We start from the raw sequence: 25381 nt of genomic DNA, 5'->3' as shown, positions 1-25381 counted from the left end.
ACAGAGTAGTATCATAGCTTTGATTATAACAGGACTTGTTTTTTTAATGCAATATTATATGGTATCCACCACTTCTCTATGGTGGAACAAATAGGTACATCTGGCAAACATCATTTCGAACAAGCATCACGGCCTCTAAAAGAGTTTATTTCAATGGAATGCTGATCGATCGGATAAAGTCGGCCCGCAAGTACCTTTACAGGTTTAAAGAAGCATATGATATACCACCGTCATCCTTGTCCGTTCTTGAATTTAAGCTTTCTTATTCAGGTATCACTAAGATTGTCATCAGAGCCAACGACAACAGCCTCCAAAATGTTATAGTAGACATTTGCTAAAGAGCTTTTACATAGATAGTTTATAATGATGATGATTTTGCGCATGTAGTCGTGTGTAATTGAATCATCATTATCCCAACAACCAATACAATAGCATACACACACGTCGCACACATCACAACAGACAAGGAGCGTAAAAACTGCCCAAAGCAAATAATAACAGCACATGGCTGATTCAGGTGACTGGAGAGTTTTGTATTCTTTACATGCGCTACTTCATTCTGTACGACTCACACAATAGACGGGTAACAACAGCAGTTGCTGATATTTATACATATGCCACATTGGCGCTTCATTTTGTACAAGGCACGCTCTTTGGATTGTTGTGATCCGGTAGCATGTCCAGACAAGCTTATCTTTTCATATATTTACTGTAACTTACGCAGCCCATAAGACAAAACAGGTAACCGTTAATAATGATGATAATGATGACGGCAATGGTGTAAACAGGACCCCATATGATCACGCGCCACACAATAGAAAAAGAAAGCCGTGCGGCGCTGAAAAGAGTTCAACAAAAGTGAGTGAAGCTTGCCTTACAACACAGTAGTAGTAACATGAATAACCGTGGCACGTCTCTCTCTCTCTTTCGGAAGGCTCGCCGAACCGAACCTGTGATTGGTCTACAGATGGATGAACTCCGTTATTGCACTCAAACCTCTTTCGCGTCATCCCCCCCCTCCGCTTGGTGTGCTCTTCTTCCTTTTCGGTTTTTATATACGATAAGCAGCGGATATCGGGTTACAAATTGCGAATTGACCAAATCCCTCAAAAAAGAAACGAATAAAAGGGCAATTGTGGGCTCACTTGCTTAACCAAGGAAAGAACAAAAAAAAAAAAGAGAAACAGAACAACCCATAAAAACACCCAACAGCCAATCTTCGACAAAAAAAGAACCTGTTTCCAACAAAAGAAAGACGAAACGAGTAGTAAAGCCGACTTGTAGTAGACTACCAACCTATCTATATACACACACACACGCTTGGCCCGGTGACAAGTTGAAAAAAAAACAGGCAGCAGTCATTGACCTCACTACTACAGCAACACAGAGTCTCTCGAAGAAAGATTATAACGATAAAGACATACATTGACCCCAACATTATACATTACTCTCTTTCCTTTCCCTCCCCTCCCCACGATTGATTTTTCTCCCTCTTTTTATATTATTTTTTATTTCTACCTTTCTACCCCATTGTTTTATATCTAAAAGAGCACCCGTTTTGTTTCTACTTTTTTCTTGTTTTGCTCAACCACCGCAACATATATAACATTCTCGGGAGGTTCGAGGGCCCACACCATAACCTTATTGTACATACTCAATGGAGCATCTTCAACTCATTTACACGGAGGCATCACAGCTGCTTGACGAGGGTCATATTAAGGTATATATATATATCAAGGACTCCTTCTTTAATTGTGCTGTACGAAAAAAAAAAACTTTATGAAGGTGTTGTTGTGTATTCACAAAACGAACTTGAACCCCGTTCGTAGGATGCATATACGAGATTTCTATCTGCAGTAGAGTTATCCACACAGAATCTCCATGGAGTCAAGTTTGTTCATCACAGTAAGAACTTAGGGAGGCAGTTGGATAGGATGAGGAGAAGGAAGGGTTTCAATGATTGATGATGAGGATGAGGATATACTGATGCTTTCCCAATTATTAGCTGTGGTATCGAAGCCTATGCAATATGAAAACTCGTTATCCATCATCCGATCAAGTTTATTGCATCTGGAAGAAATTGCTGTGCAAAGATCCCCCGTACCTCGACAACAGCAACAACAGCATCATCATTTGATTCATTCTAACCATCCACATCACCACAACTACCATCACAACCACGATGATGATCGGAGTAGCGGCTCTCCAGTAAAAACACCCCCACCACTCCCGCCAAAGCCTGCAAGGATGCATAACAAGCCCACGGTACCTCCAAAACCAAACAGGGTCCCCAACGCTTTGCCACAACACCCACCTCAGCCGACACAGCCGCAGCAACAGCAACATCATCACTCGCATAGCGAACAAGAAGCCGTCGCTACATCCACTACTGCATTTGTGAAACGAAATAACCGTGGTCGTGGCAATTCTGTCAGTTTTGCAGATCAAACGAGTGATCATGAAATATCGGACAATGAGGATATTATAGAGGAAGAACGCAAAAGTGAAGTTAAGGATGAGGAGGAAGTGAGACTAGCCGACGACGACGACGATGATGACGATGATGATGATGACGACGACGATGAAGTTATAGATTTTGATAATAACCATGGTAAGAAGTTCCTCTAAACGTTGACGACACCAACAACAAATCCCATCAGCTTTTTTTAAGGTTCTCGTGATGTACACAAAACACTTTTAATTGATGCAATCTGTTTTCCCCTTGGCTTTTTCCAGACGAAACGCGAGCAACAACGATGCAACGAAGTGGCAGCATACCCCCACCACGTCCACATACCATGACCGATGCATACTCGCATCTGCCCATGGTCGATACCCGTCCTCGATCACTGACAACTTCGCATCACCACCAACATCGATCCAGCATATCACCTATCGACGTCTTGGCCGAGTCCATTGTCGATGCACGTATTTTGGTGCCCGCCCAAACCAACACGGGAGACAGTTTGGCACCGCCGACTGCGACACAAACAATCGACTACGTTCCAAACATTCCTGTTCCGCCATTGTTGACCACGCATCGACGATTGCAAGACCAGTTGGATGATTTGGAAGCTTCGCTGAGCGAATGCAAACAACGAAAGCGTGCCTTGTCTTCGTATGCAGCCACCGAATTGTCGTCGTCGTCGTCGTCGTCAACGGAAAACAACAACAGTACACTGCTGGACAGTGAGCTGAATGACACAATCTTGCAGCGCACGACAGCAGTTGCAGAAACGCGCGAAACACTGAATCGAGTCCGAACGCTCTACATGAGCGCAGCAACGGTGCCAAACGTCATGCAATTTCCACCACACCTGGTCGCTTATCAGCTGACGCTGATAGAATTTGCCATTTTCCGCGACATCCCGCCGGACGCATTGCTGTCGCACTCGCCACGTTCGCCCCATCCCAAAGTCGTGGCCTCGACCGATTTCTTCAATTACATTACGCGGGCGATCGAGCACTCGATCCTATTACCGCAAGAAGCGTCACGACGGGCTGAACTGATCAACCGATGGATCAAGGTAGCAACAAAGTGCCTGTCGCTGAGCAACTACCAAACACTCAAGGCGATTGTGTCGGCCCTGGGGACTCCGCCTGTGCAGCGACTTCGACGGACGTGGGATTGCATTCCGAAGAAACGGATGGGGAGGCTGGACCTCCTCAATGCGCTCATGTCCGAGTCTGAGAATTACGGCCGGTATCGCGAGCACATGGGTCTAGAGACGAGACGCAGATGGACCAAACCGGTGGTGCCATTCTTGGGCGTGTTTATCCATGACATGACCTATCTGTTGGCGGCAGTGAAGAAAGGCCGTCAAGGAGCAGCAGCAGCTACAGCAGCACAAGACGACTCGCGCGTTCAGGACGTTGTGAATTTGATTCACCATTTCCAACGTGCGCCAGCGTATCCGCAACGGCCTCCGGCATCGTATGTAAAAGCGTCGCGCAAACATTCGTTCGGACCTTCGGTCTTGACAAACGCTTTGCATCGCACGTCGTCGTCCAAGAACCGAATGAGCAACTCGTCGGCTTTGTTTGGTGTGGATGTGGATGGCGATCAAGGCATTGAGGTCGAGCAGCAGCTGATCACACAGTATCTGTTGATGCGGCCCTGGGTCAGTGAAAAGATCATTGATGAGCTGAGCGTGCTCCGAGAACCGCCCAAACAGCGCGCCACAACGTCCCCTGCGTACGGTCGATCCAATACTGCCAATAACGGAGGGAACAGCAACGCTGTTGGCAGTCATGGTGGGGGAGGGAGCATGAACAATAACAACAACAACAGCGGCAGCACGAGCAGTAACAGCATCAACACCAGCTCGTTATTGAGTAATGCCAGCTCGCTTGTTCGATTGAGCAGCAGCTACAGCACCAACACGAGTAGCATGACGAGTTGGGAAGAGCCGGATGAAACTACCAAACGAAGCACTGGGTTCTGGCCGTTCCGTAAGAGCTCTGAAATGACTCGACCGACTACGTTGCATTCAGATGTTTACGATCATCAGCGTGACAGTTGGAGCGACGACGATGACGACGATCAAGCGCATCACCATCATTCGGTATTATCCACTTCTTCACCCCATCCTTCTCACACACCGCCCAAGTCGGGAGAATCGATATCCAGTCGCACGGCCTCCACAACGACTAAGATACTCACTGGCCATGTACGAAGCTTTTCGTTACCTTCTGCAAAGCCTAGCAATCTATCTGATGCTGATACTGCAGCTCGTAAGCGAACGTAAAACGTCTTGCTCTCTCTATTTATACACCACTTTCTTCTTTTCCCCTTTCAACCTTTCACCTTCAATTCCGTATATACATGTACACAGACCAAAAAAAACCACCTCTCCCCACCTCCATCTAGCCATTCCAAAAAGAAGGGAAACTCACATCCAAACCCCCTATCTCTATAAATATTTCTTCTACATACCCCGCTTCTTACTTTTTTTTTTTTTTTACCAAGGAGGCCCGTTACATAGACATCTCTTTTTTTTTTTCCTCCAAAAAACCAAACATATATAATATATCCACTTGTTTCTGTTTCTTCTTGTCAGGATTGGAGAGATCCCGTTACAATGACTTTTTACAGACTAGGACCTCTTGTAATGGAATCAGACAGACAGTGTGATCCTTTTTTTTTTTTTCAAGCGCACAACGTGCTGAAGAACCCACTTTCATCACTGTGCGGTCGAGTGGGTCGTTTCAATGAACATAGAATACTTTGGTGGGGGATTACTCGTTTTTTGATTCAGAGCATACTTTGAGACAGTAATAGCAGCAACTGAATATAGTAAACTGTTTTACTAGTGTTCGATCACTAGAGCTCGATAGAAAGTGAACAATCAAATTTGATGGTCCACCTGCCAATCGTTTGTATTGAAACGTTGGCTATTATCTGATTCTCGGGGCGTGAATTTCACAGAGCACTTGAGCGTGGGTGGGGGGGCATAATGCACGGCACAATGCTCTATTTTGTGGCAAGTGTTATGTCATGGTTAGAAAGGAAGGGCGGGGAGCAGACCAAATGAAGCTTAATCTCCACCGATCTCGGATTACACAAAGTAAGAGAGAACCCTGTGCTTATTCTCTAGTTGAGGCCTATTAGGTAAGTTTTTCTACTCAATGACCAATCAGAATGTGGTAGGTGGATTGGGATGCGAGACGGACAGTGGAAGCCAAAAAACCAACTTGTCATCCCAACATCAAGGAGCATCATGTGAGATAAATGATGCTGTTCTGTGTGTGTGACTGGAGTATATGTGGTAATGGAGATGGCTATTTGTTTGTTTGTCCTTGGATGATACTTTGGAGATATATAAGGTTCATGTAGGATCTCTGCTTCCTTATCGGACCAATCAGCATTCGTGAATCCGTCCCCCCGTAGGATGATAAGATAAAGAAGCATGTTATATATTTTTTTTATGTATGTACAAAAGTAAACTAAAGCTATATATGAAAAAAAAAAAGAAAACATTTGGGGTAAAGTGCAAAGATTGCAAAAGCGTGTGACGACACTGGGGCGCGGTGGTTCGGATGAGAGATGATGATGATGATGATGATGATGATGATGTAGATGTAGATACAGTTATTTTAGTGTATGTGCATATGAGTAAGAGAGAGAGAGAGAGAGAGAAGAGGGAGCGAGCGAGGTGTTTCTTTGTATATGAGATGTGTATATGAAAAGTAGGGGGGGGGAAACAGGTTCAGTATGTATATGCAAAAGAAGAGGGTAGTAGTAGTAGTAGTATAATAGGGCAGTGTGTAGGTTACTCTTTTAGGCAACGAAAGGAGTTGGCATGGGTGAGCGGAATACATCTTGAACGTTATCATCCTCGAAATATTCATTCAGAGTTTTCCCGCTTTGTCCCGTCAATGCCTCGAGATCGCGGGTGATTTCAAACCGGCCGCCGGCCATTGACTTTTGCTGGAGACCCCATACCTCAAGCAGGAACGCAACATGTTCCTGGTTGCCGATGCTTTCGTACAGAATCTGCTCCAGCGCCTTGAGGTCGATCAGGTTAAGCTCGGCATCTTCGCGTCGGAGACAGCTGAGGACGCGCGTGCTGACTTCTTCCAATGTGAGCAGCTGTGGGCCAGTCAGTTTGTACACGTTGCTGCGATGGCGCGTAGTGGGTGCATACGCAATACAGGCGGTCCCATGGGCGATATCGGCCATGCTGGAGGACTCGATGGCGAATTCAAGATGCTGGCCTGACACCGGAAAGGCGTTGTTCTCGACAATGTATTTGCGAAAGACGCGCAAGTGCTCGTACAGGATGCCTGGGTAGCGCAGGATGGTGCAGTTGTCGCATTGGGTGCGCAGATAGGTTTCAATCATCATGTATTGGCTGCGGTATGTGGTTGGGTCGGCCAAGCTGACACACTGGGCGGGATCGCGGAAGGGCGACGATGGCGGCGATACGGGGTCGAGCGGCGAAAACGGTGTTAGGAAAATGATGTGGTTGACTTGCGCTTCTTTGGCTGCGTCGATGAATCTATTTTGGAGGGGGCGGGGGGTGATGAGTATTTCTATAGAGTACGACAACAAGCCAAATAAAAAGAGAAAGAAAGGAAAGACTTACGCCTTGGCATATTGGAACGCATTGGCACGACTGATGCGTTCGCTCAAAGGATCCACAATCAAGCAGAGCTTGGCCACGTCACGCAGAGCGTCGACAGCAGCCGTGTGGTCGTTGAAGATATCAAAAGCACGCAGGTTTACGCCCTGTTCTTTGAGCGAGGTGGCTCTGGCGGTGGATGCATCGGGCAGGCCGGCATAGACGGGATACCGTGGGAGATGTGAGTATTTGGATGGGAACTGGAGCATGCGCTGGACAATAGCATAGCCCTTGTCGCCGTCAGCGTTTGTTACAAAGATGGGTCCTTTGCCGTTGGTGATCATTTGTGCGTATGAGTCGATGATGTTGCTGCTATTACTGCTGCTGCTGTTGCTGTTGCTGTTGTTGTTTCTTGTTCTTGTCGTTGGTGGTGGGAGAGGGGAAAGAAGCAAAGGCACAGAAAAGGTTGTTGCTGTAAAAAAAAAAAAAAAGTTTTTTTTTTCGGGTTGGGATCCGCCCATCGCACCTAGTCCCTTTTATATGTTGTTGGGCCCTAAAATTTTAGCATGAAATGAAGCCCTGTCGGATCTTTAAAAAATTGCTGATTGCTGATTGCGATTCTATTGGTTACGGGAGGTTTCAGATGTTCCTTTCTGCTTTCAGGCACCTGTTTTTTAATTTTTCAGGGCCCACTACTACACTGAATATGTGCGCAAAGTAGTAGTAGTAGTAGTAGTAGTAGATCATGGTAAGGAGGTTAACTCTCACACACACACACACACACAGACATAGACCAATAGAAACGGTGCGTGGTCCAAGAGTGAGTCATTACTCGCCGAACACTTTTTCCCCCCTTTCCAACCAATGTAAATCCAGTTGCTATCATGAACCATTAAATAGAGAGAAAGAAAAAAAGGGGGGGTGGGGGCAAGAAGGAATGACCCTGTTTGGTTGTTGTTTGTTTTACAAAAAGCAATTTGTTAAATTGCGGAATGTCGGGGGGGGGGGGCAGAGATTCTCTTTCTTATAATGTCTGCCTCTGATGTAATCGACGCACATCATCATGCGCATATGTCATCGAGCAAAGGCAAAAGGCTATTAAGCACCAAGGTCGACAATGACGATGATCGACCTCAGCATATAATTACTTGTTATACTATGCCACTGCTACTTGCTGCATAAGCTTACGAGGACTAATAATAGCGCTGATACAGTCATCATCCACCTTTTTGAGTCCCCAAACATCAAACAATTAAATACAATGCAAACAGCAATTCAAAGAAATAACTTGCCGCAGCCACCTCGTTGTTCTTGTGGAACCGCGGATGATTGCTTATTATGGTAATTCCTTCTGCCCCGTCTCCTTTGCTACTTATACATATACAACATGTAACGGGCTCTGATAAGAAAAGAAATACTATCCCAGAAGACGGCTATACGTTGCCATCGTTTTATCCCGCGTACGGTAACACACTTGACAGGGAAAAAAAACCACTACATATGCATTGCTTATATGCTGGTCTTATCAGGTTACCCATCAATTCTACTTGTGATCCATCCAACCATCAAACACTCATAGTATAGCATTCCTTTCTTTCTTTCTTTCTTTCTTTCGAACTTGGAGTATATTTCAAAAAACCCAAAAAGGTCATTCCATTCTCCGTGCAAGTAATAGCGTTATTATCCAAGGACGTCATGGTGGCTGGGTTGGTGATGAGCTTGTTGTGTGACCCAAACGATCCTTTCCCACCCCCACCCCCCAAAAAAAAACAAGTTAATCACCATAACAACAACAACAGCAGCAGCAGCAGCACATAAACAAGAGTGAAGGGTATAAATGTCCACGCTACACGATAGTTGACCTGTTTTGTAACAATGAGAAACTTCCAATAGCAATCGTTTCCACGTTCAAACGCAGAAATACCCTCCCTCCCCCCCCCCACACTTGTCATTTCTTACGATGCATCCCCCTCACTTTTGAACAAGCCAATATATATTCTAAGCAGAAACAATCATAATAATGAGACACCCCCACGCCGTTCCCAAATAAAAAAAAATGGGTTTCCTGGCAACGAAACCAAGGGTGGGGGACACGCAAGACCGGTTACCTCATATGCCTGCATGCAAACAAATACAAGTTATGTTATTATGCCATGCATCATGGTGTAAGCTTCCATAAAGTCAGACAATCTTCTGCAGCACCTATAGCACTGTAAAACCAATGATCATCAAGGTTGATGATGACAATTTAAACAACCTTATTGTTGATTTCATTAAAGTGCATTCTGTTGCTTCGATAGACCAGCCTCTGATCATTTGATGACCTGGTAGTAGTGAGGTATGATAAGCGAGTGGAGTAACGCTTCATTGGCAGAAGCACGATGATACAATAGATTAGATGTCCGTGCAGCAGCAGCATCATGTTTCCATACACTCCACACGCAAGCAGGGGTAACGAGAGTCTTAGCGCTTATAGACTGACTGATACATAGAGATAGAGAGAGAGAGAGAGAGTATGTGGGCCTAACCTGCTAAAGCACCTCTTTCTCATTACGTCTAGTAAAACGCAACCCAGCTAAATATATATATGTGTGTGTGTGTTTGTGTGAGAACAATGGAGATGTGGATTACAGAACGTTTTCACTCCAAAAGTAGACTGGTTTTTATTCTCCGTATGTACATGAGCTGTAAAGTGCCAGATATGTCTAAATCTATGATGCTTTGTCTGGTCAGGTGGTGGGTAAGGAATACACAAATAATATTACGGCCTGTTGTAGCACAACGGGATGATGATGACCAGCGATAGAGTACCTCTTTCTCTCTTTCTTTCTTTGCCTTTTATATACATATATATATATATATATATGTAGGTGCCTGCCACAATATGACTTTGTTAAATGCTGTATTATTACTAGATGGACTCCTTTGTACAATGATGTGCTTGACGCAACGGAAGAGTAGCATACCACACTCATAGTGATGCTGGGAGGGCAAAAAAAAATGCCGATTCCAGAAGAGAGTCCATCTCAAGCATATCAGAGAATGTGATATGGTCTATTTATTGGATGTAAGATCTAGTTCGTCTGCAATATAGGACCCTTTGCATATTCTTTTGAACAACGTGTACAAGGGATGATTTGTTACTTGTACTGTTAGTCTTCCAAAGAGTCTCATCCTTGGTGCTGCTGGTTAAATGATACTATTCGTCTATTATGTACAATGAAACACAACGTGAAAATGGAATCTTCCGTAGTTCAGGCAAAAGTAATCATGCTAAGAACAAGTTATCGTATTTGCGTATTTTTTCTTTCTTTCTTTCTTTCTCATCATGCTTCTACTTCTTTGCTACATATGTGATCCGTTATTTATCAAAAAATGACGATCCTTTACTCGTTAAAAAAATGATAATAGTCTCTTAGAGATACGGTATCTTCAAACGTAATTCACTATAGGCTTTGCAATATACGTGTTATTGAGTGTCTTTGCCACAAGAGATCGCCGTCCTGGTATACACTCGATCAATCGAGTTATTTTTGTTTATTGTACTCAGCAGAATCCATTGGACCGTTATAAAAGTTAATATATTGAAAAATAAAAATAGGGTATATTCTCATTACGTGAGCTGCTGCTGTTTCCTGTTTCGAAAATGAAAAAAGGTACTTCTTCCAGACTACCAATGCTGTGGGAGGAGCAAGAAGACACAAATAATCTCTCGGAAACCACGGGCATTCGCTCACTGCTTGTTTTCCTTATTTCCCCTCCTTCGCCACTCTTGCTCTTTTGTGGGTGAGATCGTTTTTTTTGCAGCATATGGCATAGCGTTAGTACCGTGCCCATCCTGTTCCGTACCGCAACGACTTGAGAGATTCGCACATGATCCTACGATAGAACTTGGCCACGTCGTCGCCAAAAGCCAACTGCATTCTTGATGGGGCAAGGTACTCAAAGTTCGGCAGCTGGCGCCAGAATTGAGGGTCGAGAAAGTGAGATATTTCCATGTCGAGCAAATCCAGTCGCGAAGGATGTTGATGACATATAGCGGTTATTGGCACTACCCTCTTCCGTGCCCCACTCCCCTCTGCGCATCTGATCGGATTTGCGAGAAATCGCCCGGTTGGCCAATTAGACCTCACTTTAGTGTCTCGTGGATATAGAACTCGAATTCGAGGACGATCTTTAGACTGGATATCTTTTCCCTAAAATGTATTCCCTGGCAAGATGTAGCTCTCTGCTGCTGCTGCTGCTGCTTGATCTTCTAAAAGACGGTGGTCGGCTGAAATAATGAGATGGAACAGGTTCGAACACGTGTTGAGCGCATCCCTGGCTGTTGTAACATCGCTAAAATGCTGCATAGAGTCAGCTTTTTCAGAGTGGGTTTATTCTGTTGCAAAAGTAAAGCAAGCGATTCTTTGACTGCTTTACTGCCATCCAGTTCAGTCAGAACAACTGAAAAATTAGGGCTCGTTTTAGTTTTCTTGACCATGACTCCCTTCTCCCATCATATAACCAACGGCTGCCCATGCTTTTGCAAAGAGGGAGAGAGAGAAAGTACCAAAACATTTTCATCCGAACAGAGAGATTATTCAAAATGCGAGTGCATATTGTATTGGTATGGCAGATTTTTTTTTTTTTTTTGGAAAAACATGAAACCGTATAGCCATTCTTGAATCCAAGCCCTGTCGTCATGATCGCTGCTGCAGCTTGTCCTGCCATTATCTGCTTTGGCATACTGCTCAAGAGTATCAAGCACCCGCGATAGTTTCTCGGTCAGAAACGCTCTCCACCAGCGACACGTGTACATATACATTGTAATCGATCTTAAAGGGTGAGCAAATTTGGAAAAGATATGATGTGCCAGCTCCAGCGGTAGTTTTTTTTTTTTCAAGGGTTTGGCTATTGATCCAGTAGTGGATACATGTCTGTTCACGAACAACAGCGTTAGCAGAAACGAGTAGTAATGTACAATGTGTTTATTATATAAGATTATGTATATGTGTCAAGTAACTGTCAAAAGAGCAGAATATATAATACACGCTTTTAAGCGTTTTATGCTGCATCAATAAACATTGAATGTTTTTTCGGTCTACGTTTATGCGCGACTCTTGAAATCTTGCCCTTACTAAATTATGTATCAACCGATAAGAAAAGAAGGATTTCTGACCGAAAGTATGTACAGCGTGGGAGTTGCATGAAAGAGCGAGATACATTCTAAGCTGTGCATCGCACAAATTGGACTTTTCGCTTGGTAGTCCCTCGATTTCGGTCACACCCAAAGTCAATGGGCATCGAAAACTTTAGTAGAGGTGCTTCTTCAGCCAAGATTCTTGAAAGCTCATAGCAATAAGACACTCATTATCCATTGTGTTTGTACATGCAAATATCTCTATTTGCACCAAAACTATAGGAGTCTATTCATACATACGAGGTGGACGCACAGACCGTGACAACAAAAAAGAGTTTGACGGGACATGTACCTGAAATCAACCGGAAACGCGCATGTTATATGTTGCGAACATACGGCGGTAGCACTGCTGTCACTTCTTTACCTTTCCACTTCTCAACTTGTTTGTTTTTCCAATCATTTTTACATTAAAAACGTGCAGAAGAAAAAGTGTCGCTTTGATCTTTACAGTTTTTTATTACTATAGCTATAATGTCTGATCGCATTACTATCGTACTCTCTGTTTCAGCATTCCTGCTAATACTTCTACCCAATACTATTTGCGAGCTCATTATGCTCTGCATTGACGCTGCCTCTGACCAGCCATTATGGGCTAGCTTTGTAGTGCTGGCATGTACTTTCCGCTGTTATTACTGCGCTCGAACGCGCTCCACAATTGTCGCCTTTGCGACAAAGTTGGTCATTCCCGTGTTTGGCTCTCTCATCTGAACAGTACATAGTCCGCGAGATTTTTCCGTCGTGCGATTACCGTCATCTCCTGTTGCAAATGACATTGTACCGCCCATTACCAAGAACGACGAAGTCAAGGTTGAAGAAAAAGTTGACACCGAGAAAGGACAAAGAGGAAAAGAAAGAAAAGTTGTAGAGAAGAGGAATCCAAAGAGGAGAAGATCAGTCCTTGCGCCTGCTACCGTTACCGATGATACCACCACTGCCACGAATACCTGTTATGCCGCTGTGCTCACCACTTTCCCTTCCGCCTCACCAACCATCGCCGCAACCGTAAGTAAATCTGAACAGTCAAGCTAAATCCGGTATTAGAAGCCAACTCCACAATCCCTGAAGAGAAAACTATTGAAACGAGACAACGCTTGTTACTGCTGCTTAAGGCCATTATGTGCAGCAAGTTACAGAGCGTCGAGTCACTCGGTAAGCGGGAATGACGGTGCGCGTTGATATCTAAAGAAAAGTGTGTGATGCGAAGAGGCAGGGATTTTTTATTCGCCTGACTTGTCTCTTTTTAACCCTTTCCTCCAATCTCCTTTGCCCCCCGATCTTGTTGCTAAAACCGTGTCTGTGCGCCTTGTGGCCTGACGGGTGCACGTATCTTTCTATTCAAAAACAGGCGGCGACACCGTCGGGGCACGCCCTGCATGATACCGATGAAACATATTTCGTAGGACAATCAATACACGCGGACCACATACGCCTTCTTCTTGACCGCTTGACCGCTTGACCATGTCTCTTCTGCACATGTATTTTCTTCCCTACCCTTTGCTTTCTCACATATTTTTGAATGACGAATCACAAGTCACGTGACGTGTTTTTTTAAGCGGCGGGTCAATCCAAAAAGCATAAAAACGCCCATATTTTTCAGGCCATTTCGTTTTTTCTCTTCACTCTTTCTTTCCTTCATTTTTCTTTTTCCTTCACTCCCTTGGATCCTCCTGGTCTTTCTCTTGGCTCTTCCCTTGGTTCTGGTTTCTCCCTGGCTCTGGTCTTTCCCTGGCTCTGGTCCTCCCCTGGCTCTGGCTCTTCCCTTGGCTCTGGCTCTTCCCTTGGTCCTGGTCTTGCCTCTGTCGGTCCTGGTCTCAGCCTTTTTCCCGTGGTCCCCCTCGCTGCCTACAACCGGTCCCTGCTTTGGGCGGGCTGTCCAGTCTGGCGTTCAACGGTGTTGGTCACAACCGGTCTTCAGGCGAGATCAGAGGACGGAGAAATCCTTTTCGGTTTTTCGCCATAGAAATATGGTAGTGTCCTTTCGGTTGGATGCCTTGTCTGCTGGTCTGGTCTGGTCTGCCATGGTGGGGTTCGCAATGAGGAGCCAGGTGCCACTGTAGATCGCGTTCGACTCCTAGGACTCGACTCTCGGCAATCGACTGTCTGGCGATCGTCTCTCTGGCCTTCGTCTCTCTGGTATTCGACTCTCGGCATTTGACTCTCGACAATCGACGCTCGGCATTCGACTCTCGGCATTCGACTCTCAGCGATCAACTCTCTGGCATTCGACTCTCGGCATTCGACTCTCGGCAATCGACACTCGGCAATCGACACTCGGCAATCAGCTCCCAGCTTCAGTGTTCGGCTCCCAGCATCCGAGTATCCAGTAAGCAGCTCCTCCAGCATTCGACAACAGCAGCAAATTTTTTTTTTCTTTTTTGGGTGTTTCGAGAGTCAATTCTTTCCCCTACCCCCACCCCTTCCCTTTCCTCTTCCCCCACCCCTTCCCTTTCCTCTTCCCTTTCCTCTTCCCTTCCGTCTACCCTTCCGTCTACCCTTCCATCTTCCTTCCGTCCTTCCCTTCCCCCTTCCCCACTCACAGGCAATCCACAACCGATTGCTTGCACTTGACTCTCGAAACGTAGTGTACGTCATGGTTCCCACTCGTTTGTACCATGATGGCTGGGTTTGTGGTTGATTGACCCAGCCAAATGTGTGGGAGACTGGGACTCCCAGGCCGAGGCATTGGTGGCTTTCTTTCCCCCCCCCTTTTACATACTTCTTCTGTTTCTTCTTGCTTTCTTCATGCTTTTTGTATAGCCTGCAGGTTGTGCGAACTGCTTGTTGAGGTCACTTTGTAAAATCGCGTTCTTATTATTTGTCTTTATTGTCCACTGATTGTGTTCTTTTAATAAAATTTGTACCCTTCGACTATTGATATTCATAACGATAACTTTTGTCTTTTATAAAATGTTTCTTTACAATGAATAAAAACCTGCTCTTTTACTTTATGTCCTGCTCAAACTCATTTACAATTTCTTTCCTTGTGAAGATATTTGCGTGTCGCTTCACCTTGCAATATCCATTTTCTTTCTGACTGTGTTCAATCGTCTTCGCCGCTTCATTTGACAGTTAGGAAAGAACTCATGTTTTGGCGTGCTGTGTCCTTGTTCTTATACAATGCTGACACTGTCAAATGGCTCACATTAGATTCGTAATCACTTTTACTTTGCAATGACTCGATCAATTCTAAACATGATATCTGGGCAACTGTTTGACGCAAGCATAATGCACAGACCATGTAATACAATGTGAAACCCGTTGCGTATGATAGCAATATCAGTACTGGGCACATCAGAAAGTTTCTTGCAACAGCAGGAACTCTTTTGGACTTGGAAAAGGTTGATCGATCTTTGTGTGCTTAAACTGTCGTTTCTCATGCACTCTACAGCCAAGATCAAATCTTTTAATACCGAATACTGTAATGCTCATACTCATTAGTAGAATTGTTTTACAAACATTTCAAATGGCTTTCTATCAAGCCTAAATCCACGTGGATGTGCCTATCTGTTTAGGAGATCGCCTGAGATTGAGCTGCCTTTGGAGCGCCATATATGTTTTCAGGTGGTGGCAGTTCGACACATGTACAGCAACGCTTTTCTTTATTACTCTTTCTCCATTGTCTTGCTTGTCTCTACACATCTTGATGTTTCATGAATTAGTTATGCTCAGGAAGAAGTTGTCACAATATGGATCACGTAAATTACATTTCCTACTGTCTGAGGCATTTACCCTGATGTACCTTTTACTCACGCATCATATATTACTTGAACCAGTATGATTAATTCATAAAATCAAGTTATCCGTTCAATGTACACGCTGTGGTAGTTTCCAAGGATGAGCAATTTCTAATAATAGTGAGAACTTCTGTAAACATAATAAAGCAGTTTTGATTCCTTTCGGGTCTCGTTGACTTACTCTGTCTCTTTTAATTTATTGGATATTAAAATGGTATCTTTGTTGAGATCTGAGATGCTGTGCAGCTGATTGTGTTTAAAGGGTTGTATTCCTATCACATATTACGGGTGTTCAGCGTTCTCGCACTAACATGTAGAAATACATAAACCCTCTTTTTGTTTTTAGAGGAAGATGCCAGTCTCACCACCTGGCCAAAATATCTGCACTCAGACAAATCAACAGGGCAGATCCTCGTTAAAAACGGTACATGCACTCAAGACTTACATAGCCGGATCAATTACAAGTTGTTGTGGACAGACTTTCAAATCTTCTTTCTTAAGCAAACAAAACAAAAGGGACACAAAGACGACTGCATCTTTTGCGTAAATCGTACAGCGGTCGGGACCTATTAGACATCGACATGGAAGAAATTTCGAGCTGGTCAAAAAAAATCCAGCTTATGTGGCATTTTCAACACGGGCAAAGTGCACGATTGTTACCATCGACCTTCACAATAATAGCAAGGCGGCAAGAGCTAGCCCTGACTCTTTCAAATCAAAGACACAATCATTGTTAAAAATCATGGGTCTAGTGTGACAACAGCACACATGGCGACTATGCATACTAATCAACGTCAAGTCAAAGTAATGGAACAATACTTACCTATCTCTGTTTCGTGACGAGAACCTGTGGCGACAATAACGACGTCAACAGGAAGACGATTTTGTCATCAATAACAAGATCGCAATAAGGAGTAAAGGAGACAAGGGTGTTTCAAATTAACAGCAGTGGGCGATTTGAGCAAGGCATCTGTCCAATGAGGTGGCAACAATACAATAACACTTGAGGCGACATCTTTAATATGGTAGCGATTGTTCGTAAAGAACAAGTATACAAGCTGGTCAATGATATTCTCCAACGAAGATGGCAGGCAGCTCGTATTTACCCCTGATCATGGCAGCAATAAAAAAAACAAAGGGCGAAGTCAGGACCCTCCGCCCTTGGAGGAGGATTTAGCGGTAAGTCTGCTCCAAAGCCAATTTATTACTCGGTGATACTGTTATTATAGTGTTTGATGCTTATCATAAACAAGATAAATGGAACACTATACACCGTAACAAGTATGTACAGTACTTTTTAAACAAACTAGGATGGAAAGATACCTTGGAGAATACAACTAGACATACGAATAAGTCTCTGTAAATGTTTATAATTGCGTTATATCTTTCACCGAAGGAATAGGGCTGCTACTATGTGCGCATGTGTATACCGTCACCTCCAGTGGTTATATGCAGCAACAGACTTCCTGCATGATTTCGTTCGTTCGACTTCCCTTTTTGGAAAAAACCGTATCACAAAGGTGCCGCAGCACAGAGGCATATGATTCAATCTCACCGCTTTGCTGATAAGAGTGAAGGCTGGCCGTAAAGAGGAAAAGCGTCTGTAAATTAAATTTTTGTGCGAGTTGGTGAATTCACTTATTCTGACGCTTACTGCTGTGACAAGAAAGACTTATTCAACATATAATTCAATAGAGAAAAGCTGAAGGATTCTTGGACGTAGCAATACTGTTTAATGAGAAGATACCGATTCTACCTGACCCCAATTTGATTAAACAGAGCTGCAATTGGTGACTCAGACGTATAACCTTGTCTTTTGAGAAAAGAAAAAGTCTGCGGTGGAATCTATAGCTGTAGTCTGGCAGGTGTATGATACACATAGTAAGTGCGCAAGTATAGCATATCAACTCTCTGAGTGTATTACTTAATCTAGTTTGGAAAATGTACATTCTCGAGTGTAAAAAGAAATCTCGCTTTCTTTAATGCTGCTTGGAAGATGCAGTAGTCAGCCCCTGTGCGAGTTTTATTCTGTCGTCCGGGAAAGTAAAGCAAACAGAAGGTTTGTGTTTAATTTTGCACACAACACGCTTTTGTATCGCGTCGCCGTTTTTGATACCCAGCAAAAGAACAGGAGCTTGGGCAAACCCAACTCACCCACATTGACGATTTACATCTTTTTTTCTTTCCCCTTCACCATTCATTTGCATGGCTCCTTAGTTGAGCATTAGAACATTTCAGAAAAATACAACATCAATCCCCAAACCACCCTTCTTTTTTTGCATACACACCATTATCGCACACTCGCAAACAACCCGAAGCCTCTTTTTCTTTTCCACCCAACGATTCGGCGAACGAACAGACTTAAAAAAACACCAACACAAATGCCAACGTCCCCGAGCAAACGACGAAGTCTTCGATTCGGAAAAGAAGCGGCACTTCGACCGAGCCTTAAAGCAACTGGTTCTGTCCCCGATCTACAACAATTATCCCTGAATTCCTTCTTTAAGAAACCACCAGCTGAAACTTCAACATCCCCAAATGCTAGTACCATTACCTCTTCCTCGTCCCACCATTCACACCGAGAAAGTGATATCAATAGTGCCCACACGGAATCAAAACGCGTCAACGACACAGAAGAATCTTCTACTTCCTCCTCCTCGCTTTCTCCTCCTCTCTCCACCACCGGCACTAGCAATAACGATACATCAACATCCAGAGATATCAGACGACCGGACCCGAGCCAAATCCTTAAAGGGGTGATTGCTTGTCTGGATATCAGGTACCGTGTTTTTCATTTGAATAATCCTTAAAAAAAAACTATATTGCTCACATCCACTCTCTACTTGGCAGAACTGAGGACGGGGATGACGTATCTCAAAGCTTTGAACGTGCTCTCCAATCAATGGGTGCGAAGGTAAGTTTCGTACTGCATAGTGCTCAAAACGATTTAAAGAGTGGGAAGTGGATTTTAAAATATTTAGATTAAGCATCTGATTTTCTGATATGTGTCGTTTTTTATTTGTTACACCCTATGCACGACATTGCAGACGCGAAGGACATTTTCGGGTAAGATGATGAGGGTGCTTTGTTGATGTTGTTGGCTGTGATTTTATGCGTGGGTGCTTTGTCCTCTGATAACCCTCCTTTCTTATGTGTATATAGATTCCATCACGCATTTGATTTTTAAGAACGGATCTACTGCAACTCTACGTAAAGCGCTTGGAAAAAAGGTGCTGATTGTCAATCTGTTATGGATTACATAGTAAGTACTGTCGTTTTTTATAAATTGCATCGAAAGCAGTGACAGCTCTTTGAAATTGTTTGCATAACCGTGTTTTTATGCATGCGCAACCAGCTGTAAGCGTGAAGGAAGACGGTTAGCAGAAAAGGACTTTTTAATCGATCGACCCCAAGGATTAATTATGTCAGCAAAAAAGCGTCGTAAATCAATGGAGCCGGGAAAAGTTAAAGCATTGGAGATGGAAGCATCGACGTCAACAGCATCAACATCAAGACTAGAAATGGATGGAGCACACGAACACAAGCGGAAACGACAACGAGCGGATAGCGTGAGCGAACCACGCACACGACGATTATCAGAAAAGGACCCTGGACGACGAAAACACCAACACAGCTCAATGATTGATAACTCGACGTGGAAGGCCGAAGATATCCTTGAAGAAGACGAAGAGGATGATGATCAAGAGGAAGATGAACAACTTGTGAAACAACAATTTAATACGACCAGCACCACTGACATATCACTCAATGAAACGAGCCCCGTCGACGATGATAGCGGCAATAGTAACAGTGACATCGACAAGCAAAAGCCGCAGAAACGATCTATAGCAGCAGCCATGAAATGCTCCAATGACGAAAAGCAAAAGACGGAAAGGAAGCGAGAGTCGAAACTGTTTACCCCAGAAATGCGCGAGCGCAGCAACCAGATCAGAGCACAGATCAAGGCTGATTTTTTTGTGCGAGATGTCGAATCACCAAAACCATCCTCGCCCAAACCATCACGGTTATCTCTTGGATCCAACAATAGCACCCCACTACGGCGGAAACGACGTTCGATGGGAGGAAACCATCACGCTAGACCAAGTTTACCTGCAATACCTGCATCAACACCAGAGCCTGTGCCTTTGACCCGAGCAACTACTAATACTACCACTACTATTACTGCAGCATCATCCTCATTAACGTCTTTGAAACCAAGACTATCTTCCAGATCGAAAACCACAATTGTGATGACCGGTATGACGCAACAAGTGCGAGATAGGTGTAGGCAAATCGTCGATCGACTTGGCACCTACGAATTAGCGACGTTGTAAGTAAAATCTCTGGGGATGTCTATTGAAAGTAATGGAAATGTAGATCCAAGATATAGGAATTAGTGCTAACGTTGTCGATGATATAGTGTGGATAGTCGGACATCCCATGTGATATGTAATTATCGTGTTTCAATTTATTGTCTTGCGCTGGAAAGAATTAGTGCAAATGTACTAAACCCTTTATTATCCTTACTATTGTTACCTTAGTGGGCTCGAAGCGTCGAACAGAAACTGTCTTATCCGGGATGATCAAGAAATTATGGATCGTTACACCAGAATGGTAAGTTAAAGATCGAGGTGCTGGCACGTGTGCCTACAAAAACAGAACCCTCCCCCCTCCCTCCATTCAAAACTTATCTCTCATGCGAATCTGGGTTTCCATTAGGCTGTTTAAGAGTGGAGAGTCAGGAAAATATTTGGACGAAGACGAATTCGAAGCGACCGATTTCTTTGAACGAGTTTCAATTGCACGAACCAGTAACAGACAACTGCTACCATCAAATCTACATATATTCATACACTCTGTCTTCACTCTGACCAAAGATTCGATGCAGCAACTGATTGTACGAGCAAATGGAAGGATTGTACTTTCTTTAAAGGATGCAGATGTGGTTATCAGCAAGATGGCATTGGATACAGACAAGATTGTTATTAACGAAAATTGGTTGTTCGATTGCATTGAACGATGGAAATGTAAGTGATCTTGGTTGGGAACTATTGAAGCTGTCGTATATGCAATACTAAGTTTAGCTCCTTTTTTTTCTCGCTGTGTGATGATGATAGATCTACCATTTGACAAATATATCATATCAAAATCTTAAGAATAATTATATCACATATGTGCATCGTATATAATACAAATCATTCTCAGTCATTCGCTTCTCTATCCCCAACTCATCACAACCCGCATACAAAAGTAAGAAAACACCTCCCCAACTGTAATACAAAAACCACTTGTGGACTCGCATGAATTGATAGCATTTTTTTAAAAATACTCTTTAATCGTCATCGTCATCAATCGTGATGGGCTCATCGTGGTTATATCCAGGTCCTTCACGAGATTGATCGCTGAGATCATTCTCATTCATTTCATCATACTCCTCATCGTCGTAGTATTCCTCTTCTTCTTCTTGTACCTCTCCTTCCTCGTAGTATTCGCCCTCATCCATATGGATAGATTGTCCTTCATCGTGGTCGTATGCATTTTCAGTATCGTAGTATGTTTCAGACGTCTCTTCAAATATTCCAGATGACTCTTGGGCAGCATCCCATTGCGCGGCATGTCTGTAACAACATCCAAAAATAATTAACCATAATAATGAGCAATAGTCATAACGTTTCCAGCGTTTTGATCCCCCACATTAATCGCTCTTTGTCCCTTTCCCTAAACACATAAAGTAACCAAATCCCCAATTTCACTTACATATTCGTAAGTTCCAAAGTGACGGAACTCAAGAACGCTGGTATATTGCCTTGTTCACCGATAAAGGTATCATATGTGCCTCGAAGATACTCCATGTAATCGTTTCTGGCTGCTCCAGAGACACGCAGCTTAGGACGGTCGAATTCATCAACTGTATATATGAACAGAAGTTGATCGCTATCCACAGCCGCTGAGCTGATCTTGATATTGTCTTGTGTAAATATCAACTTGTACCCTAATAGCCGCTCGATCTGATCCAAGGTTGCCTGGTGTCGTACACCATATTTCTGTTATTTTATATAAAGAAACACATACATTCAAGTGTTAACAATGTAATACATAACGTAGAATAATAATAGAGAGAGGGAGAGAAAAATTCGTTCTTTTATGGAACATATTTTTTGTTACCTCATTAAGACGACGTATACGCTTTTCCAATCCAGCCTTTTCGCTCTTGAGCTGTTCTTTATCTTGTTCCAAAGTATCCAGCGTAACTCGCGGGATCTTGATTGTGTGTCCGTCGCCCAACTGCTCTCCCGATGATGATCCGCCTACTTCTCGCTTTCGCTTTTCACCAACGTCCACAGTATCATCATAATTATCTTGTTGATACAACAGTAGCTGGGCCAGTAGTTGTCTGTTTTCAGTTCGAAGGCGCGACAATTCCTCTGAGCGACACTGTTGTTCGATATTGGCGGGACTACTTTTGAGCTCCAAGATACGTTCATCCGTAGCATGCTGCTGTTGGCTTTCAACCCCTCCGCTACTGGATACAAACGATGACGATGATGATGGTGGTGGTGCAGTTGCTCGCTGTGCTCGTTCGCGAATGAGTGTGTTTTTTGTTTGAGCCAATTGACCTTGATATTCTTTTAACAACGATTCGAGCTCCTCGATACGATGGGTCAACGGGAAAGTTTTATCTTCTGATGTTGTAGCTTCTTCTTCCAACTTTGACATGCTCTACATATACGTTTCAAATATCAGCAAAACCCCCATAGCACACATCCGTAAACCATTTTCATTTTATCGTTCTTTTTCCCCTAAATGAAATGAGCTATGCAAGACTCACTGCTACTTGAGAAGCCAACATGTCACGATGGAGAATTATGAGTTGCTTTTCTTGCACTGCTACTTCCTTTTCGACCTCATTTTTCTTGGCGAGAGTCTCGAGTTCGGCAATCTTGGCATGCGATTCTTCAAGCTTAAATAGATATAATAAACATATTTATCGATTCCGTGAGTACACATATTTTTAAAGTAAGTGAAAGCGAACCATGAATCTAGATCAGTTACCTTGTTGTTTAATTCAACATCTCTAGCCTCGCTTCGTTCAAGTCGCTCTTTGAGTTGTTGTACTTGCGATTGAGATTCTTGAATAGCTTGTTTTTCATGCGCTAATCGATAGATGATGTCACGTGGTGTGTTCAGCTGATCTGCTGTGTCGCTTGATTCGAGATACTGAGCCCTGTTTTAACCAAGCACAAAAAATACTTAGCTAAAGAAAAATGCATTCTAATAAACAGAAAATTACCATTCTTTTCGTTCATTCTGTAATCGTTCGTTTTCTTCTTGTAACTTTCGGTATGCTACTTTGAGTTGCTGTGCCTGAGCATTTTCGCGTTGCAAACTGAGCTTCTGTTCAAGCACTTTTTCGAAATCAGGATAGTTGTTTCGGTAATACGTCAGTTCTTCCTTTAATATACGGTTGTTGACTTCAAACTCTTTGACAAGTTCACATTGACCTAGTGATATGTCGCGTCAAAAAGAAAAAATCAGCATTCCCATCGGTTATGTGTGTCTAATGTCATTTAAAAATACATACGTTTGTATTGTTCCATGATGTCATCCAGCAAACTGGAATCACAGCCATCATAATTTGCGCCCTGCTTTGTTTGGTACTGGCTCAATTCCTCTGCCAGTGCTTGCGCTTTTTGTTGGGCTTCGATCAGTCGTAGTTCGTATCCTTCTTGCTGAAATTTTATAAACGATTGAGTCAGTATTTTTCAAATACGGTCATCAAGAGTTCATTGCCAAGCACAACTCACCGAGATTTTGAGGGTATCAACTTGGTTTTGCAATTCATCCGCTTGTGCCTTTGACTGATCTCGTGCCTCGGTATTTTCTGCACGCATCTGTTCGTTTTCGACTTGGATCACCTCCAGTTCTTTCAACAATTCTGCATTTTCTACTTTCAAATTCTCCATATTCATTCGTAATTTTTCCTGTAAAATACATATATTAAAAAAAGAGTGTCTACATACATATATAGGATTGTACCACTTGAAACTTCTTTTAAACTTTACCACAATAGCAGCATGTTCCGATTTGATCAGCTTGAGCGTATCTGCTGCTTCTTCCGTACTCTTAAAGTGGTGAATGGCTCGTTTCTGTGCTTCCATTTTATCTTTCACCACGTTTTCAATTTCATGTTGAAGCTCTCTTCGTTCCGTGGAAAATGAATGCCTTAATGTTTCGCGTTCAAGACTGGTAGCTTGGAGTTCTTTACGTAAATCTTCGATTTGGGCCTGTACAGCTTTCATTCGTGCTAGTAAATATAAATCATTGCCTTTTTTTTAATTTCTTTGCATTTTGTATGTTTGTAAATATTGCATTACCTTCGTCAAGGAAGGATTCGACAGCTTTATCGGCTTGACGATATCCATTACGGAACACAGACTCGCGAGTGATGCGCGGCCGATTGTTGTTTTCGCCCTATATACATGAATGTAATTGTGCATCCAATTGTTAGCGTTGGCAAATTAAAAAAAAAAAATATAGCCTTGCTTGGTATAGTTTAGAGATAACAATTACCGGCATGTCGTCCAGTGTTATCATCATTTTTGAACAAAGGGCTCTATTTGACACGGAAAAGTAATATGAAAGAGAGAGAGACGAAACCGGCTCAATAGGCAGTAAGTTAGGTGACAGCAAGCAGTCCCCGGTGCTGCCTCTGACTCGGCATGAAGACCGCACCACAAATTTTTTAGACATATCCTCTTTTTTTTCCCTATATATATATACATCATACACATCAACCCCACACTCGAACATGTCGTTCCAAGCACGATTGTGTCGTGAACTTGTGCAAGAGGACTTTGGTACCTATGCAGCTGTAAGTAATAAAAATATGAAAGATCGTGTCTTGTTTTTTTGACGGCTTGATCTTTACAAGATTGCTTTCAATTCACATACACACACGCACACTTACAATTCTTTCTTGATTTATCAGAAAGTGACACACCAATTGCTGCTCAAAGGTCGATTGAGTCTTTTCGACATTACTCGCTTTACTAAATTAACGCAACGACAAGTACGCGAAAGTCTTGTTACTTTGATTCATCACGGCATTGTCTTTTTTACTGAACCTGTGGAAGGTCAACGCGAACCGACTTATTACCAAGTCGAACCTGTACCCGTCTTGATGCGACTGCGGATCGGATCGATTATGCGCGTAGCTGAAGAACAGTTTGGTAAAGAGGTCAGTAGTAATCGTACATACAATGGTCGTTGTCACTTCTTTATCCATACGTATCAACCAAACTTATATGACACCAAAAAATATTAGGCTTCGACGATTTGTAAATTATTGTATGTGAACGGACGACTGCGTTTAGAGGATCTTCGACAGTGGGTTGCTGAAA

At 43.3% G+C, this 25381-nt stretch overlaps 7 protein-coding genes across 7 annotated transcripts; 3 read left to right on the top strand and 4 right to left on the bottom strand.

The window, feature by feature from the left end:
- Positions 1-1657: 1657 nt before the first annotated feature.
- On the top strand, positions 1658-4748 carry BDB00DRAFT_873988 (uncharacterized protein; the record flags this gene model as incomplete). The annotated part of the gene is made up of 4 exons (XM_053127167.1): positions 1658-1720; positions 1830-1905; positions 2006-2611; positions 2737-4748. The coding sequence occupies 4 exons, from the start codon at positions 1658-1660 to the stop codon at positions 4746-4748; spliced, it is 2757 nt and encodes a 918-aa protein (XP_052978051.1).
- A 1304-nt stretch (positions 4749-6052) lies between these two features.
- Positions 6053-7536, bottom strand: BDB00DRAFT_831439 (uncharacterized protein). Its single transcript, XM_053124117.1, has 2 exons — positions 7089-7536; positions 6053-7001 (listed from the first exon to the last, which is right to left on the bottom strand). The coding sequence occupies exons 1-2, from the start codon at positions 7406-7408 to the stop codon at positions 6281-6283; spliced, it is 1041 nt and encodes a 346-aa protein (XP_052978050.1). The 5' UTR covers positions 7409-7536; the 3' UTR covers positions 6053-6280.
- A 5181-nt stretch (positions 7537-12717) lies between these two features.
- On the top strand, positions 12718-14644 carry BDB00DRAFT_940082 (uncharacterized protein; the record flags this gene model as incomplete). The annotated part of the gene is made up of 3 exons (XM_053129340.1): positions 12718-12859; positions 12959-13248; positions 14322-14644. The coding sequence occupies 3 exons, from the start codon at positions 12718-12720 to the stop codon at positions 14571-14573; spliced, it is 684 nt and encodes a 227-aa protein (XP_052978049.1). The 3' UTR covers positions 14574-14644.
- Positions 14645-14647: 3 nt separating this feature from the next.
- On the bottom strand, positions 14648-15138 carry BDB00DRAFT_831427 (uncharacterized protein). Its single transcript, XM_053124116.1, has 2 exons — positions 14751-15138; positions 14648-14703 (listed from the first exon to the last, which is right to left on the bottom strand). The coding sequence occupies exon 1, from the start codon at positions 15126-15128 to the stop codon at positions 14955-14957; it is 174 nt and encodes a 57-aa protein (XP_052978048.1). The 5' UTR covers positions 15129-15138; the 3' UTR covers positions 14648-14703; positions 14751-14954.
- A 3086-nt stretch (positions 15139-18224) lies between these two features.
- Positions 18225-21343, top strand: BDB00DRAFT_472675 (uncharacterized protein). Its single transcript, XM_053117507.1, has 9 exons — positions 18225-18759; positions 18831-18894; positions 19028-19046; positions 19143-19242; positions 19336-20310; positions 20401-20429; positions 20522-20594; positions 20700-21007; positions 21098-21343. The coding sequence occupies exons 1-9, from the start codon at positions 18362-18364 to the stop codon at positions 21133-21135; spliced, it is 2004 nt and encodes a 667-aa protein (XP_052978047.1). The 5' UTR covers positions 18225-18361; the 3' UTR covers positions 21136-21343.
- Positions 21218-23939, bottom strand: BDB00DRAFT_472600 (uncharacterized protein). The gene is made up of 8 exons (XM_053117505.1): positions 23786-23939; positions 23563-23703; positions 23272-23482; positions 23034-23205; positions 22810-22941; positions 22146-22700; positions 21738-22024; positions 21218-21598 (listed from the first exon to the last, which is right to left on the bottom strand). The coding sequence occupies exons 2-8, from the start codon at positions 23576-23578 to the stop codon at positions 21313-21315; spliced, it is 1659 nt and encodes a 552-aa protein (XP_052978046.1). The 5' UTR covers positions 23579-23703; positions 23786-23939; the 3' UTR covers positions 21218-21312.
- Positions 23940-24377: 438 nt separating this feature from the next.
- On the bottom strand, positions 24378-24969 carry BDB00DRAFT_472629 (uncharacterized protein). Its single transcript, XM_053117506.1, has 3 exons — positions 24949-24969; positions 24552-24850; positions 24378-24452 (listed from the first exon to the last, which is right to left on the bottom strand). Exon 2 carries the CDS (start codon positions 24770-24772, stop codon positions 24575-24577), a length of 198 nt encoding a protein of 65 aa, XP_052978045.1. The 5' UTR covers positions 24773-24850; positions 24949-24969; the 3' UTR covers positions 24378-24452; positions 24552-24574.
- Positions 24970-25381: the final 412 nt, after the last annotated feature.

Source organism: Zychaea mexicana, assembly GCF_025766255.1.
Source record: "Zychaea mexicana strain RSA 1403 chromosome Unknown BDB00scaffold_54, whole genome shotgun sequence".
In the NCBI taxonomy this organism is placed as follows: domain Eukaryota; kingdom Fungi; phylum Mucoromycota; class Mucoromycetes; order Mucorales; family Lichtheimiaceae; genus Zychaea; species Zychaea mexicana.
This window is presented reverse-complemented; position numbering and strand designations above follow the sequence as displayed.